The 19,493-nt window shown below is 35.1% G+C and overlaps 1 protein-coding gene across 1 annotated transcript in view; it reads left to right on the top strand.

Moving 5' to 3' along the window:
* LOC115218422 (protein mesh) overlaps positions 1 to 19,493 on the top strand; it is a 93,648-nt gene that overhangs the window by 73,530 nt on the left and 625 nt on the right. Inside the window, exons 14-17 of the mRNA XM_029788227.2 lie at positions 3,510 to 3,582; positions 4,775 to 5,014; positions 7,532 to 7,723; positions 14,988 to 15,114. Coding sequence (XP_029644087.1) covers positions 3,510 to 3,582; positions 4,775 to 5,014; positions 7,532 to 7,723; positions 14,988 to 15,114 — 632 coding nt within the window. The remainder of the gene's footprint in view (positions 1 to 3,509; positions 3,583 to 4,774; positions 5,015 to 7,531; positions 7,724 to 14,987; positions 15,115 to 19,493) is intronic.

Raw genomic sequence — 19,493 nt, 5'->3', positions numbered from 1 at the left:
TAACATGAAAACAAAGTTTGTAGGTTTTTCCTAATATATATGTAGAAACAATAAGACTTTGCTATAGGTCCGTCGTAGCGCTCAAGAGTCAAAATCAAAATCAAAAATCAAAATACAAAATATATACTCTATCCATATGGTATATTTATATTCGACATTTTAAATTTAGCCGCGTGCCTACATAAGTTCATTAACTCACTTCTTTGATTCAAAGAATTATTGTCTTTGAATAATATGTGCATTTTCTCTAATAAGCAAAGCCTGCACTTGGAATTATATTTGTAAGCTCCATGCCTGATATATATATATATATATACATACATATATATATATATGTATAATGTTCAAATTTACAAAAAAAAATATGAAAGACGAACACAGGTGTAGGAACAACAAGCAGATATATTAGTTTAACGCTCGGGAAAAATGGAAAAGTCTTTCACGTTTCGAGCCTATGCTCTTCGACAGAAAGGAATAGGAGAAAATAATGGAGAGAATGAAAAAATAATAATAATAAAATAACGGAGAGAGAAAAAAACTGTATAGAGTTTACCGGCCCAACATGGCTGGATGACTAAAAAAGTTGAACGAAAGGGAGATAATAAAAAATAGGTTGAACGAAAGGGAGATAATAATAGTGATCCCAACGAACTAAAGTGCGCGTGCGTTTGTGTTTGTGAGTGTGTATGTGTGAATGGGGGCGAGTGAGTCTGACGTGTGTATGTATGTGTGTGTAAGGTGTGTGTGTAAGCTGTGTGTGTGTTGTGTGTACCAGTTGATGTGTGCTTTTCCAAGTGGTGTGTGCACATGTGTATGTGTGTATGTGTGTGTGTGTGACCAAATAGTGTGCATGTGTATAGCGTATGCTTGTGGGTGAAAGCTATCATTACCTATGCGTGTTGTACGTGCTTGTGCATGTTGTATGTGTATGTGTATATTGTCTGAGTTCAGGTATCATGTGCTTATGAGGGTGTGGAAGTGTGCATGATGGTGTGTGATGCGTGTATTGAGTTCAACAGTGTGTGTGGTTGCTCGTATAATGATATATGTGGTGTCGCTATTGAAGATTGTGTGTGAGGTGCGTGGATAATGTTGTGCGGTATGGGTGATGAGAAACGGTCGTTTCTGGTGCATGTGGAGTGGAAAGGTGTTGTGGGTATGCGTGTGTAATGGTCTGCGAAATGAGTGACGAGTAGAATAGCATGTAACTATGTTTTATAGTGATGCGTGTGTGTGTGTAGTTAGGGTACTGAGGCAGGCGGTAAGCAAAATGTGTAGGTGGATGGGGGCAGTTGAATGTGGGAAGTGTGTGGGAATCCGTGTGAGATTAGGGTCGGATGAAGAGAGGAGGTGAGTTTATACATATATATATACATATATACATATATATATATATATATATATATATATATATATATATATATATATATATATATATACATACATATATATATGCATATATATATATATTATATATACATATATATATACATACATTATATAATATATATATATATATATATACATACATATATATACATACATATATATATGTACATATATATATGCATGTATGTATGTATGTATGTATGTATGTATGTATGTATGTATGTATGTATGCATGTATATATGTATGTATATGAGGTAGAGTGGAAAGGTTTCTGGAAGTGTTATGTTTAATAAAAACTAACTTATTTACCTAAGTTTTAACACCATCTCCTTAAAAATAGTTACCTTGCGCAGCAATACACTGGTCCCAGCTTTCCTGCTCACTTTTGGAATCCGGCCTGGAAATCATTTTCGGTAAGCGGGTCGGGAACCTTCTGCGAATCGCTCTGGATCTCCTCGACAACAGTGTTAAAACGATGACTTTTGAGCTGCATTTTCATCTTGGGGGAGAGATGAAAGTCCGCAGGTGTTAAATCTGGTGAATAGAGTGAGCTCAGAAGCAATACCATGTTGTTTTTGGCGAGAAACTCAAGAGAGAGGAGAGCTTGATGACAAGGGACATTATCGTTGTGTAGAATCCACTTTTTCGCGCTCCACAGATCCGATCGCGTTCGCCGAATGTCCTCCCCCAAACGCTTCAAAGCTATCGTTTGATCGGGCACCTGACGTGAATGCTCGCAATGGAGTGGACTTTTCTAGAAGTCGCTAATGGCCAGCTGTAATATTAAAGTGTGTTTAATCTCCTGGTTAAGCAAAGCACCTACCTTCCCAGCGGATTTTCTCCTAGTTTCTGTCTACTATTTTTTACTCCCAACGCTGTGCAGAGGGATCGAACCTGAAAAGGTTTGCCTTCGCAACACATTTGCGAAGGGAAGCTTCTTTACCACTCAACCGTACCTCTGTCCGTGGCGGTTGTTCTTACTCTCACCTCTGACACAATGCTGTGGCCAACTGGATAGTGCAAATGTGAACCCGATGAAGACGGTCGTAAGTACATAAATATGTATGTGCACGGGAAAACACATAAACATGTATGGGTTTGCACGTGTACGATGGGGCGCTGACAAATTCCTGGTTTTAGGGATATCGCGAAAGGCCCAGTTAGAGGCTAAGCCTTCCCAGGTTTTTTCACAGGGCTTAGAAAACATAAGGACCACTATAAAAAGTGTGTGAATCTGAGAGGGGAATGTATTAAATACGATTAATTAACTGACCCTCCTGTATTTTTCTTTACCCAAAGCCAAGAACTTTTCACCACCTTTCGTACATGCATGTATGTATTAATGTGTATGTATATGTGTGTGTTGCATGTATTACATACGCACATTTACAGACACACACACACAGATATATTACTACAAACTTTGCATTACATCAGTATATAAGGGTTTTAACGTGGCATGTCCATTGCATCTAAAGACGTCTGTAGTAATTTCCACAGATATAGTGCTGCTGTTTATCTCCATTTTAATTTCATTAAGTTAATGAAAGATTAATTTCCTTCTGTATGAGACACCAGGAAATTATGGATGAGATTTTCACAAATTACCCGGCGTGTATGTTAACTGAAGCTCGTAAACATTAATGCCTTTCTGAAGTAGGCGAATAAATACTTCATAAGGATTTGAACTAAGAAAACCTTTAAACTGACAATCTAGTGCATTATCTCCCTCAATAATTTTCTTTTAATTTCAGGTACATGCGTGAGCAAGCGGAGTATCAAAAATGCGTATAAGCATGCATGCCTGTTGTTGAATGCAGGTCATCCCTAAGGCGGTGAGCTGGCAGAAGCGTTAGCACGCCGGGCGAAATGCTTAACAGTATTTCGTCTGCCGCTACGTTCTGAGTTCAAATTCCGCCGAGGTCGACTTTGCCTTTCATCCTTTCGGGGTCGATAAATTAAGTACCAGTTACGCACTGGGGTCGATGTAATCGACTTAATCCGTGTGTCTGTCCTTGTTTGTTCCCTCTTGTGGGTAGTTAAGAAATATATAAATAACGGAGTGAATTACTACACATTTTTTTTTTCACTAAATATTGTGATATTTTATATTCTTCAGTATAAAGTTAATGGGTTGCTGGGATCCTGGAATGATAAACCCACAGATGATCAACCACGGAATATTACTCACTGTAAGTTGTAACGCTTTTTTAAAGTTTGTCTGTCTTCTTACTGCATTTTATCCATTGTTATGCATTGCAAAGTAGGAAAAACACGAACATTGAATGTGGAGGACATGAGAAGGCTGAGATGCAAAGAAGTGAGCCTGTTTTGCTGGAAATATTATGTTCATGGCAGTGTGAATACTGAGATACAATGCGATGAGCATGCTCACTCTCTGTATGTATGTATGTATGTATGTATGTATGTATGTATGTATGTATGTATGTATGTATGTATGTATGTATGTATGTGTGTGCGTGCATGTGTGTGTATGTGTGTGTGTATGTGTGTGTGTGTGTGTGTGTGTGTGTCTATGTGTGTGTGTACATCCGATGGGGTCCCATACAGTTTCCGTTTATCCAATTTTGCTCATAATGTGTTGGTCATTACGTGTATACAGAAGAAAAGTATAGGGTTGTCCAGAAAGTTTGTGCCGACTTTTAAAAGAAAGAAAAAGGTCAATAAATACTTGCCATTACATTTTTAATCAACCAAATATGGACCATTTCGTTGCACAATGCGTCTCCATCCTTCCTTTAACTTGAAAATACCCTCTTCTCAGAATTGAGGTGGTTTCATGGCAAAGAATTCATCAAGGTGTCTTTTTACGTCATCCAAGGAATTGAGGTTTTTGCCATTAAGACTATTCTACAGAGACCTGAATAAGTGGAAATCCGATGGAGCAATATCTGGTGAATATGGAGGGTGGGGTAACACATCCCAGCCGAGCTGCAGCAATTTTTGTCTGGTTCCCAAAGCACAAGTGCTGAAAATGAACTTTCTTATCTTCCCTTTTAAAGGGTTACAGAATTAACACAGGTTATAAGAACATAAACCTTATTCCACGAAAAGATAGCTTAAACTATGCTCTAAATAGTTTCCGCTACCCTAACCACTAGGCCATGTGCCTTCACCTCATTTGCTGATAGGAGTTAAAAACTGTACCCGTAGGAGATAACTTACTTGTTTCTCCCACATGTACGATTTTGTAACTGCTATAATGAAGCGAAACACGACTAATGGTGGATAAATGATACCAAAAATTTTTGGTTATAATGACTGACCCTATTTGATCGATCAACCGTATGTTTACAAATATGCTTCTTCGTAGCGTTTCTCTTGTCATTTCTTATTATTCTGTTTGTTATTGTTCTTCACCAGGGGCCGTTCTGAACAGAACCAAAAGCTTGTTTAGACATTTCAGGGCACGTGACACATCATTTGTAGGAGGTAGTTCGGCTAATTTAACCATTCCAACTGACGCAGAAGTTTTATGTGGTCGTGAACGATTTAGCGAAATTTGCAAATACGATTATGCTGTTACGGGAAATAGAAACATAGCCCATAACAGCAAGAATATTGCCCGATTATACGAGTATCTTACAAAAAGCCAGAAAACACGTAAGTATATTTTAGTTGTTATTATTGAGCTTAAATTTGTTTTATATAGTTTCGGGGTTAATATAATAATTATCTAAGAAACACACAAAATCCTTTAGATTCACTTCAACATTTAAATTTAATTTGTCAAAATATTTTCGTCGCTTTGAGATCGCGACCTGTTCACTGACAAAATTCTGAACAGGTCCCGGTCTCAAAGCGACGAAAATATTTTGGCAAATTAAATTTAAATGTTGAAGTGAATCTAAAGGATTTTGTGTGTTTCTTAAATGGCTTAAATGGCTTATAAACACCTTCTACGCTGCAATTGTTTTCGTTCCAGCACACGATCTCAGATCAGGTCACTTGCTGTGCAAGTACATCTCCGTAAAATAATTATCAATAGTTGTAATCGATTAACACCTTCCCACATAATGTCATGTCTTGTGCATCTGTTAAAAAGAATCATCATCGTCATCATTGTCATCGTCGTCGTTGTTATTGCTGTTGTTCAGGCGGTATTAGCGCGCCGGACAAAGTGCTTAGGAACATTTCGTACGTCTCTCTGTTCTGTGTTCCAATGCTGCTGAGATCGACTTTACTGTTCACCCTTTCGAGGTCGATAAAATAAGTACCAGTTGAACAGTGGGGCCGATATAATCAACCCCTACTCCGAAATTGCTGGCCTTGTGCCAAAATTTGAAATCATCATCATCACTGCTGCTGCTGAGACCTCCTTCGGTCATGACTGACCGTGGGATTGCACCTAGAAAGTTGCCCTCCCAGGCACAAGTCGGAGCAAGGTTGTTTATGGAAGATCAGCAGTCGCCAATGCATACCGGCCTCCCCTCTCCACGCCACAAGTGTTATTCGATTGTAAGATATTTTATTAGTTGAACGATATTTCAACAGTAAGTCTGTCTTTGTCAAGTTCAAAATAAGAAGTGATAAGAATTCAAAATTACAGAAATTTAAATGTAAAGTATGAACGAGAGCAACCAGCGTCCACACGTTGATGGAATGACATCATCAGTTTTTAAGTTACAATTTTATAACAGGCGAAAAGAAAAAGACAGAAAAAAGACAGAAAAAAACATCTAATAATATATCTTACAATCAAATCGCGCTCTTCGCCTTGACTATTATTATCATCATCATCATCATCATCATCATCATCATCATCATTATTATTATTATTATTATTATTATATTATTATTATTATTATTATTAGTAGTAGTAGTAGTAGTAGTAGTAGTAGTAGTATTTAGGTTGCTAGCTAGCAGAATCGTTAGCACGCCGCTTCTTTACGTTCTGAGTTCAAATACCCCTGAAGTCAACTTTACTTTTATTCCTTTGAGAAAATTTATTGCATTTTGATATCCTGAGCTGCTCTTTTCAAAATCGTGTTAAGGAATGATATGCTCAGCACAAGTGCTCGAGCCATTTGTGTACTACTCTAATGTCTGAGCATTGCCGACCTTATCACCACAATGATCCTGACAATAACATTGATCCTTAAACAAATTAATTATAATGAAAAAGAAAGTTAACCACTCAATCATTTTCTGGCGTAACTAGGAGTGGCACTTGTATTGTCAGCTTCTACAGCTGAGCGTCGACTGTTTCACATGAATAGTATTCTATTCTGAGAGATGTCAGCAAGTTATATAGAGCTATCGAAACTAGGACACTGTATAGGCTGTCTTTGGTCTGGAGTTAGGAAGAAAGAAAGGAAAAAAATTATGACATTCATGCTGGTTTCAAATTTTGGCTCAAGGCCAGCGATTTCGATAGAAGGGAAAAGTTAATTACATCGATTCCTAGTACTCAACTGCTACTTATTTTATCGAAAAGACGAAAGGCAAAGGCAACCCCCGGCTGAATTTGAATTGAGGATGTAAAGATGGATGACATTTCGTTAAGTATTTTACTCGATTCTGCCAGCTTGCCACCTTATTCCATGTCATTCATATTCGTTGGTAGATTTAATCCATCATCTGGTTTAACACCAGATAGCCCTAAAGTGTTTTTAGCGGACTCTCACTGTTGGAAATATTTTGGTCAAACCTGGGTCGATAACGTAAATAACGGGATCGGTGTAATCGACTAAACCCATCCCTTCCAAAATTTCAGCTCGTTTACGAAGTGAACAAGGATTATTATTATTATTATTATTATTATTATTATTATTATTATTATTATTACTATATTTTAAAAAGGATTGACGTAACTCTTCACAAAGGTAAACAGTCAAGATTCGATTGTAAGATATTTTATTAGTTGAACGATATTTAAACCGTACGTCTGTCTTTGTCAAGTTCAAAATAAGAAGCGTCTCACAAAATATGTCTTCATGCCAGTCTCTGAGAGCCTGATGTCATAGATGCTACCCTGATTAAACCAAAGAAAACCTAGTTAATCAAGGTGCAATAAACAAATGGCTTTTGCTATTGCGTTTGTTACTTCGCAGTATATTGTTGATGGGTGTTTTTTAAATCACTGTTTTAATTTTGATTATTATTATTTATAACTCACAGGAAATTCATGTGGCCATCTTGATGTAGACAATGCCGTTATCGACAATTTCAACTACACTGTAGGAAGTAAGGTGAAGATAACAGGATGCAAGAAGTCGTATTTCTTGAAAGGTCATGACACGTATAAATGTGAAATAAAATCTGAAAATTCCCTTCCGGAATGGAATCCAGAAGTTGACGCTAAATGTCTTCGTAAGTACATTCGCTGTTTTCACTCGACCTCTTACTTTATCAATTAATTATTTTATTTAATTATTTACTCAGTTATCTTTAGTTTTCTTTTTCTTTCGGCGAGGAAGTAAAAAAAAAAAAGGGCGAGTGTCCGTGATAATTAGCCAGTGAGAAACACAGTAATATTTATAAATAATAAAAAATAAATGCGCCCTTTTAAAGCCTAGCCAGGCTCATGGGCCCGGTTTGCCGGTTTCTATGGTATATGTGTTCCCCAACTGGACGGGACGCCAGTCCATCGCAGCGTTACTCAATTTTGTCAGCTGAGTGGACTGGAGCAACGTGAAATGAAGTGTTTTGCTCAAGAAGACAACGCGTCGCCCGGTCCAGGAATCGAAACCACAATTTTACGATCACGATGTTGACACCCTAATTACTAAGGCACGCGCCTCCAGTAATATTTACAAATAAAATAAAATAATTATAATTAAACGAAACGAAAACGGAAAAGAAAGAAGAAAACGAAAAATAGAAAAGTAAGCAACGGAATTCTAATATTCTATCGATTTCATGTAATTCAGCCCGTCTCATGGTCTCAGCAGAATAAATGGGGGAGGCGTAACACTGGAGGATTGTGAGAGAGATATGCTGGAAGAACCACTCTGACTCAAGGAGCTCGCACTTACGGACAGCGTCATCTCCGCCCCAGTAATGGTGAGCAGGGACATGGATTTGGGGTCGAGAACGCCGGAGGTTTCTACTGCTACAAGCTCGACCATAAACCTGTCAGAGAGCGACCATATTTTGGCAGTTTGCCTTCTTTTCTTATCCTTACTAGCTGTAAAGCCTGGGCCGGTAGCTGAACACATCAAGTTGCCGCTGGAAAAAAGTGTCACAGCAGGCACTTCCAAAATACGATCTTTGTTAACATCTTATTTCACTTAGAAAAGCCGTTACATGTTGATATCATTGGCTATGAATTTATTCCAAACTGAAATTTGCCAGCTATTTACATTTCTTGGAATCGGACATCCGTATTTTGTAAGATTCCTGATTATTGACCCACGTTTGTCAAGTAATATCATTACAGAATCAATTGCTCCAGAGTTGATGAAGACAACGAAATGTACCACATGTGAGGTGTTTGCATGGTTGTCATGGTAACGAATTTCCCTGAAATCAATAGGAATTTTTTGATGAAAATGTCTTGTCTACAGGAGATTTATCTATGGAAGTGAATTACACTCACAGTGATATGGTCGAAAATGGGATTCTCCTGAGAAAATGTATCGATTGAAAGTAGCAGACAAATATGATCTTTTCGGTTTGAACGGCAGTTTTTTCTAGCGGTGTCATATGAAATTGTCACCCATACTTATGACCCTAGTATCGATCTATTGCATTTCAATCTGTTTTAGGGTTAGGGTTAGGGGTAGGGGAAGGGTATCTTTTTTTCTTCAGAAATGTAAATAAACCCAATCGGTTTCTTAAACGAGGGACATATTCATACGGCACAAAATGTTTTTTTTACCTCAATAGACGTCCATTGATTGGTTGAAATTGCAGAAATTGAAGATAAAAAACAACAAATATCTTACAAACTATAGAATTTTCTCAATTAAGCCAAGAGAAAAAGATGTTTTATAAACACATTCTACCAGTATACGAAGTTTAAAAGTGTTTAGTTACGAGGAAATTATTTTTAAGAACGGCCGTTCAAACCGAAAAGATCCGACAAATATGCTTCTAGAATGAAGTACGAATAGCGAGAGATGTTTCAGAAAGCTGCTAATACTCATGGCAGCAGAAGACTCTATTGCAGGAAAAATCTAAAAGCATCATTCTAGTTTTAACAGCCGGCTTCTTCGAGATCATAGAAAAACATCTTTTGAAATTATGTTCTAAATATTTTTATGATGATGTAGTTAAACCAGAGTTGGCAACCAGTTATAATTGAGTTCAGGAGTAAAAGCAGCTAGCTCTCTAATGTCAAGGCATTAGTACATCGTTGGATTGAAGGCTACAGATATAAAGCTGACTATTTGACTAGCTGAGTCACAGAATTATTAGATTGATATCGTCTCTCGGCAGTTTAAAGACCTCATTTATTTGGTCACTTGGTTGTTTAGTGATCTCATTGCGACCTACAGGAGATCAAGGGCGATAACTACAATTCTAGCCAGCATTATCCTTGACCAAATTATGACTTAACGAAAACAGTACTAACGGAAGCGATTTTTAGGTGAGGATGTGACAATGTGGATATGATTCACTTTCTATGGTGGTTCTTTGAAAAAGAGAGAAACAAGAAAATCCTATGAGTGATGTTTGATCTGACGTAATCTTTGATTCTCCTACTAGGAACCAATTTTGGCTTTTTCCAGAGGGACCAGATAAAAGACTTAGATTCACCTGACATGATTATAACAATTATCCACTTTGCTTATATTTAGGAAACGAAACGATGCCGGCACATATTATGGCACCTAATTTAGGGTTTTTCTTGTCCGAATTGTTCTCTGCTGGCGACTGAATTAAATAAATTTATTATCACGCGAACGATATGCAGTTAGTCGTAACAGTTCTGGAAACACGATTTACAGTTACATTGCAGGAAAGCTGAAATCCACGGTAGAACTGTAGGAGCATCCTGAATAAACATTAGAGCGATGGTTAATGAGTTATTTATTGCTTTTCAATGAAAGTACATTTGTAGCGCACACATTAGCAATTGCTTAGTAAATCATTAATCCCGTCGTCTCCACAGTCAAAATTACACCGCAAAGCTCACAGAAATGTTAACACAGTTACATATAAATGCGAGAAACTAATACTAGTGTTCGCCTTCGCATCTCACTATTCCCATGCGAGTTATTCCCATGCCACTCTTCCAGATGAGTTTGTAGGATATATAGAAAATGATAATTGTGAGATTTAGATGCCGACTGTAAAGTCAACAGGGAAGCACCTATACCATGTATGGCACAGCTGTATTGTGTTGTGTACGGTCAATGTCTGCGTTTACTATCACCGTCACATAAAGTTTTATGTCTACAGAGCAATTTTACTTTCACTTTCACTTTAACAGTATTGAGCAGATACTTAAACTCCAAACGAGACATATACAGATCTTAGTAAATTTTATCTTTGATTTGTGTGTATAATTTGTGTATATGATTTGCTTCGTGAACTTTGCTCATGTATGAATGTTATGAATAACCTTCTTCGTGCAGTGTAAACTTAATAATATCGAAAAAACCCTTCTTTTCAGAACACAAATAAAATAAATCGATTACGTATTACGGAAGAAAAAATGCCAAATATCAGGCAAATCCTGTATGAAGAAATATTAGATTCCCTGACGAATGATGGGCAGGATTTTGATCCGTTCAAATAATATAGGTTTATGAGTATAAACATAACTCTTGGGACTTATTCTCACTAAGCTGTGACTTATGGAGATAACTGTTTCACCAGGTTGCTAAGTCTGAGGAAGAAAGGCCCCAAAATATTGATAGGAAGCGGATTATCACAGCATTGGGAGATGCCTCAGCACGAGTGTGAACAATCCATGCATGCAATTAATGAAACATTCTGAAAAGAAAGTCCAGAGATGGCTTATTATTAATGTACATGTCGCTATGATGGCAACGATACTGAAAGGTTATTGCACCAACGGCAGTTCTCGCTTTACTAAATTATATTATAGCCATGCACACAGCGTTCGTGCTTCTCAGTCACTGACACCTAAGCCAAAATCGATTAAAGAAAGAGTATAATCACCATTATCATCATAATCGTCATTCGAGTATAATTTTCATGTGTGCATGTATCTGTCTAAGATTTATATATATATATATATATATATATATATATATATATATATATATATTATATATATATATATATATAATATATATATGTATATATATATATATATTATGTATATATATATATGTATATATGTATGTATATATGTGTATATATATATGTATGTATATATGTGTATATATATATATGTATGTATGTATATATATACATATATATATATATGTATGTATGTATGTATGTATGTATGTATCTATCTATCTATCTATCTATCTATCTATCTATATATATATATATATTATATATATATATATATATATATGTATATATATATATGTATCTATGTATGTATATATATATATATATATATATATATATATATATATATTATATATATATATATGTATATATATATATTTTTGTATGTATGTACGTCTATATCAATATACGCAAGAAACGTAAATAATCGTTTATAAGTTCACAAAGCGAAAATAAAGAAGAAAGTAAATGTAAATGCATTACACATCAACATATTCAATATCTACCTACGCATATAAAAACGTTATTACTTCTGCAAAAATAGAGATAAAGAAGTTTAGGCTGACGCACGTATACGTATGTATACGCATCTACACAAATGCGTAGTATATCACTAACTAAAAGATAATAGGGGAATTATTTTTACAGTTTGCTTACCGTTACATTAAAATGTATAATCCCCAAGGGAAAAATGAAATTGCTGAAAATCAACATAACGAAAAAAATGATTAGTTGATATATTATATGTAATGTGTAAAGAGTGTAATTCTACATTTCTAAATATTTAATATTCCATCATCATTTATGGTGGAATATAACAATCTTTTGACAGTTTGGCAAACACAATTATTGTAATTTACACCAAGTAATCACACATATTTCTGTCTGTTTGCTGTTTTCGATCAATTTTTTTTTCTCCACAATAAACAGATAATTATCGGTTCCAGAAGTGTTAACTGCAAATAATACAATATTAAGTTTAATACTCTAAACTATGTTAAATCTCAGAAATCAATAATTTGATTATGTTTATATTTAAACAATGCATTCGTGCGAATATCAACAGTTTTTGAAAGGAGAAACAATATATTAGCGTGATTAGGTCAGGGGTCATCTTGCTGATTCTACAATACAATGTGCCATTCGTCATATTTATATCTCAATATTCATAAGCTTCCTTTCTATGAAATTGTATTAATCCAAGCAGCTTTGCAGTTTGTGCACCTCTCTCTTGTGCGATTTGATTCAGAATCGATTAGATCGCGAGATTGAATTATTTAACATTGAAATTTGTGACACCATCATTCACTTCACACGGATATAAATTATTACATTTAGATATTATTAAATTCTGTTATTAGATGTATATTATTTGATAATTCGCTCGGAAAACATCTTATTAAATTTATCAGAAGATTTGGTGAAAGTATATATCGATTCAAAACATCTCGCCTTCTAAGATTTATATGGTATTTTCTGTCTATCAGAATGTCTGTTCGAGTATTATTATTTTACCAAGCACAACAGTAAGAAAAGGTGATTGAAATTTTTAACTTAATGAAACAACTTCGAGTGTCACGCGTTAATAACTTTAACTATGGAACGAAATTGGAATCATAATTAAAAGATTTACTATATTATAATCAACAATATAAATTTCTATAAATTTGAGACAAAACAGATGTAATGAAATTTATTACTGCTACAGTCAAGTACGAAACCCTTCATCAAAAATATTTCGTCCTTCGTGCTTGTGTATATCTGCAAAAAGTTTTTGTTTTTATTAAGCACTAGCAGATATACCCGGCGTTGCTCGGGATAAAAATGACATTTTTTTTTTTGTTTTACTTGTTTCAGTCATGTGACTGCGGCCATGCTGGAGCATCGCATTTGGTCGAACTGATCACCCCCAGGATTAATTTTTTAAAGCCTAATACTTATTCTATGGGTGTCATTTGCCGAATCGCTAAGTTACGGGGACATAAACACAGCAACATCGGTTGTCAAGCGATGGTGGGAGTACAAACACAGACACACAGCCACTCGCACACACACAAATATACACATATATACGATAATCTTCTTTCAGTTTCCGTGTACGAAATACACTCACAAGGCTTTGGTCAACCTGAAGCTATATATATATATATATATATATATATGTATATATATATATATGTATGTATATATATAAATACACATACATATATATGTATGTATACATGGTGAAACTATTAAAATTGAAACTATTTATAACATACTCCGTCGATGGTTTCACTTTTAGTCTACGAATTTTGAGACGTAACACGGAACCTTGCCAATGTTGCAAAACTTGTGCCAAAATTACATCCCGGGGTTTCGCAGTATTGCCATGTAAAATTTGATTTGATTTGGTTGAGCCATTTGAGAATGCATTGGGGACAGACAGAGATACAAAGAATCTTATATATGGACATAGATAGTTAATATTGTTTTGCTTGAATCTATTTTCTAGTATTTTCTAAAGTTAGAAAATAACCAGAGTTAATGCGATTAATTATATTTTGAAAATTATAATGAAATATTTATAACCTATTGTAATTTACCATAAGGAATAAGTTGAAAAATGAAATCGCTACGTAGTGGAAACCAACAATCTAACCAAATATCAATAGTCTGCAGCCGGTAGAAAAATTGGTAAATAACCCAATTAGAATCTTTACTGGCTTAGTTCATTGAGCTGTATAGTTCACTAATCAAACCGTTATGGTATAATCACCAAACCTTATTCGTACAGTAGCAATTTACTTGAAATGTCTGATTCCTTCATCTGGTTTAGAAAATACTTCATACTGAACATATGTTAACCTTCAACAAAATGGAAATAAATATATTTTCAAAGGAATAACGATACGTATATAAGACTGCATCTACAAATAAACACAGGATATTATTGCACGCATCAAAGAAAATACTGTCCTCTCAAGAAGTTAGTCTAGGCACACTATCGTTGTTTGAAATCAAAGTTTGTCATATCTAGGGTTGTTCAAACTATAACATAGTGACTAATGTCCTTCTTCACTGACCGTTATGTTCTTTCCTCGTGTTCTATGTGTTCTTCAACATGCTCCGAAGCATATATTTTATCTACACTGCTAATTCGGATTTTCCTTGGAAGTAATTTCTATCTAAATAATCTGAAACATTTCTAGCTAAAATAATCTCACCAGACTTGATTCCCCTATTGCTATGACTTTTCAATGATTAAAAGTGTAGTGAGCATTGCAACACACCATTTGCCAAACTCATAAAAATAGAGAATGTATTTAATACAAAATAAGGCAATATGTAAGTTCTTCCAAACATTTTAAATAACAATATAAAATAATTTCTTATTGAACCTAATCCAATACTTATTATTTTCTGTTCTATTTTGCAGATCGAGAACAAGCTATAGCACAGATGGCATTAATAATAGGCGTTATTGTGGGTGCTGTGGTATTAATAGCTTTGATAATTGGAATTGCCTGTTTTATTAAAAGGAGGTCTTCAAAGAAAGAGAAACCGTAAGTAGATAATCTCATTCTATATCACCTCCTTTATTTCTGTTAACACTAAATGTAGGCATTATGAAATATCGTTTATTTTGTGACATTATTATACATTTACTACATCGTTTTTATTTTTTGGAACTGATTTGTAAGACTCTTGATGTGATATACTATGTCGAAAGAGATATTGTATCAGAACGGTCATTTTGTCAATAATCAACACACGCACTGGTTCAGTTTCACTTCTTTATATTAATATTAGTCAACTAGTTAAAGCGGCGTTTTGGCAGAATAGTTATCACGCCAGGCAAAATGCTCAGCAGATTTTCCTCTGTCTTTACGTTTTGAGTTCAAATTCCGCCGAGGATGACTTTGCCTTTCATTATTTCGGTGTCGATATAATATAATAAATACCAATTGATTACTGGAGATTGTTGTAACTGACTTTTCCATTTCTCGAAATTGCTGGCTCTGTGCCAAATTTTGAAACCAATATTAAATCAATTAGTTAAACAAGACAAACCAAGTGTAACGAGGGCATGTTGCTGATGCAATGATGAATGATTACGAAAGCAGTCTGACAAACCAGCTAATGGCTGAATGAATTGAATAATTAATCAAGTGTTCTATTAACTGGTTATTTGATTAACCAGTCGACGAATAATAATAAAAGAACAAGTGAAATTAAACAAGTGCGCGCGTTTGTTATTCGCAAGACTGCCCCTCCCAAGATACACCAATAAGATTCACATACATACGCAAACATATATGTAATATAAAATGTTTGCTCATATATCGATTCTCTCTCTCCCCTACTCTCTCTCTCCACTACTCTCTCCCTGTATGTATGTGCATATATATATGAATATATACATATGTTTATATCTGTATATATATATATATCACCGTGATCACCGTGACCGACCAGGCTATCAGATGTTGCTACACATCGCTGGTCACAATGCGCTTCGCATTGTTTTAGCCTTCAAATGACGCCACCCCGCTGGCTAAGCGAGCAGGCCAACAGAAGAAAGAGTGAGAGAAAGTTGTGGCGAAAGAGTACAGCAGGGATTGCCACCACCCCCTGCCGGAGCCTTGTGGAGTTTTAGGAGTTTTCGCTCAATAAACACTAACAACGCCCGGTCAGGAAATCGAATATATATATATATATATATAACAATTTAGGAGTGACCCCAACAGGTCACTCGTCCACCAGAAAGAGCAGCCATAACTCACACCGCCAAGTTAGTAATTCAGAAATTAGGTGAAAATTTAAAAACATTTTACTAATTCATCTTTTAGACGTTGCACGTTTCTGTGTCATTAATGATTAAATTAGCTTAATTAAATTAAATTAAGCCAATCTACCATAGGTTACACTCATCAGTAAAAGACCTGGGAGAGACAAATATACACGAGGCGTCTGTATCGATGCCTACGGGATATCTCTTTTCCACCAGCCGATGGTTGCGATAAATTTCTATTGAATTTTTTTGCTACCCTAAATTGACTAATATATATATAATATATATATATATATATATATATAACAATTTAGGAATGGCCTAAACAGGCCATTCGTCCACCAGAAAGAGCAGCAGAACTCAAACCGCCAAGTAGTGCAATTCGGAAATAAGGTGAAAATTTAAAAACGTTTACCCTAATTCATCTTTTATACGATGCATCGTTTCGGTGTTTTAATGATAGACAGCTTAATTAAATTAAATTAAGCTATTCTACCATAGGTCACACTTCATCAGTAAAAGAAACCTGGGAGAGACGAATATACACGAGGCGACTGTATCAATGCCTCGGGATATCTGTCTTAAAATTTTCAAGACCAACGCATTCGCGCCAAACTTATCGGCAGCAAATATAAACTGCCGATTCAATCTCAGAATTAGTCAGAAAATTATCAATTAATCAATTTAGGGTAGCAAAAAATTCAGTAAAAATTTATCGCTACCAGCGGCCTAGTGGAAAAGAGAAAATAGTCAAAGACTAAATATATATAAATATAACAATTTAGGAATGGCCTAAACAGGCCATTCGTCCACCAGAAAGAGCAGCCAGAACTCAAACCGCCAAGTAGTGCAATTCGGAAATAAGGTGAAAATTTAAAAACGTTTACCCTAATTCATCTTTTATACGATGCATCGTTCGGGTTTTTAATGATAGACCAGCTAATTAAATTAAATTAAGCTAGTCTACCATAGGTCACACTTCATAGAAAAGAAACCTGGGAGAGACGAATATACACGAGGCGACTGTATCAATGCCTCGGGAATATCTGTCTTAAAATTTTCAAGACCAACGCATTCGCGCCAAACTTATCGGCAGCAAATATAAACTGCCGATTCAATCTCAGAATTAGTCAGAAAATTATCAATTAATCAATTTAGGGTAGCAAAAATTCAGTAAAAATTTATCGCTACCAGCGGCCTAGTGGAAAAGAGAAAATAGTCAAAGACTAATATATATAAATATAACAATTTAGGAATGGCCTAAACAGGCCATTCGTCCACCAGAAAGAGCAGCCAGAACTCAAACCGCCAAGTAGTGCAATTCGAAATAAGGTGAAAATTTAAAAACGTTTACCCTAATTCATCTTTTATACGATGCATCGTTTCGGTGTTTTAATGATAGACCAGCTTAATTAAATTAAATTAAGCTAGTCTACCATAGGTCACACTTCATCAGTAAAAGAAACCTGGGAGAGACGAATATACACGAGGCGACTGTATCAATGCCTCGGGAATATCTGTCTTAAAATTTTCAAGACCAACGCATTCGCGCCAAACTTATCGGCAGCAAATATAAACTGCCGATTCAATCTCAGAATTAGTCGGAAAATTATCAATTATCAATTTAGGGTAGCAAAAAAATTTTTACTGAATTTTTTGCTACCCTAAATTGATTAATTGTAATTTCCGACTAATTCTGAGATTGAATCGGCAGTTATATTTGCTGCCGATAAGTTTGGCGCGAATGCGTTGGTCTTGAAAATTTTAAGACAGATATTCCCGAGGCATTGATACAGTCGCCTCGTGTATATTCGTCTCTCCCAGGTTTCTTTTACTGATGAAGTGTGACCTATGGTAGACTAGCTTAATTTAATTTAATTAAGCTGGTCTATCATTAAAAACACCGAAACGATGCATCGTATAAAAGATGAATTAGGGTAAACGTTTTTAAATTTTCACCTTATTTCCGAATTGCACTACTTGGCGGTTTGAGTTCTGGCTGCTCTTTTGGTGGACGAATGGCCTGTTAGGCCATTCCTAAATGTTATATTTATATATATTTAGTCTTTGACTATTTTCTCTTTTCCACTAGGCCGCTGGTAGCGATAAATTTTTACTGAATTTTTTGCTAACCTAAATTGATTAATTGATAATTTTCTGACTAATTCTGAGATTGAATCGGCAGTTTATATTTGCTGCCGATAAGTTTGGCGCGAATGCGTTGGCTTGAAAATTTTAAGACAGATATTCCCGAGGCATTGATACAGTCGCCTCGTTGTATATTCGTCTCTCCCAGGTTTCTTTTACTGATGAAGTGTGACCTATGGTAGACTAGCTTAATTAATTTAATTAAGCTGGTCTATCATTAAAAACACCGAACGATGCATCGTATAAAAGATGAATTAGGGTAAACGTTTTTAAATTTTCACCTTATTTCCGAATTGCACTACTGGCGGTTTGAGTTCTGGCTGCTCTTTCTGGTGGACGAATGGCCTGTTTAGGCCATTCCTAAATTGTTATATTTATATATATTTAGTCTTTGACTATTTTCTCTTTTCCACTAGGCCGCTGGTAGCGATAAATTTTTACTGAATTTTTTGCTACCCTAAATTGATTAATATATATATATATATATATATATATATATATATATATATTATATATATATATATATAATATATATATATATATATATGTAAATATATATATATATATATATATATATATATAATATTATATTGATGCTATTGTTAGAATTAGCAGACCCCTGGTATATGGAGAAATTATTCTAGCCCTTGCCACTCCATCGAGTATTGATTCCTCCCTTTTGAAAACAGTACGGTGTAATTTGTTAGGTACTCGGCTTGTGGCACGTAAAAGTAGTCCCTTGTCACACAAATTGACAGATACAAACCTCTTTCACTTGTAAAATATATTAAGACTACGTAAACTTTGTGCATTTTCCTTCTTTTATTTTATATACATATATAATAATATATATATATATATATTATATATTATATATATATATCAATAATAAATCTCTGAACGAGGTATAATTCTTACTTCACATATATATATATATATAATAATGGTTAAACAAAAAGTGGCTTCACCACATACCGAAAATTAGAAATAGCAGCCAAAGAC

Source organism: Octopus sinensis, linkage group LG13, assembly GCF_006345805.1.
Source record: "Octopus sinensis linkage group LG13, ASM634580v1, whole genome shotgun sequence".
Lineage (NCBI taxonomy): Eukaryota > Metazoa > Mollusca > Cephalopoda > Octopoda > Octopodidae > Octopus > Octopus sinensis.
This window is presented reverse-complemented; position numbering and strand designations above follow the sequence as displayed.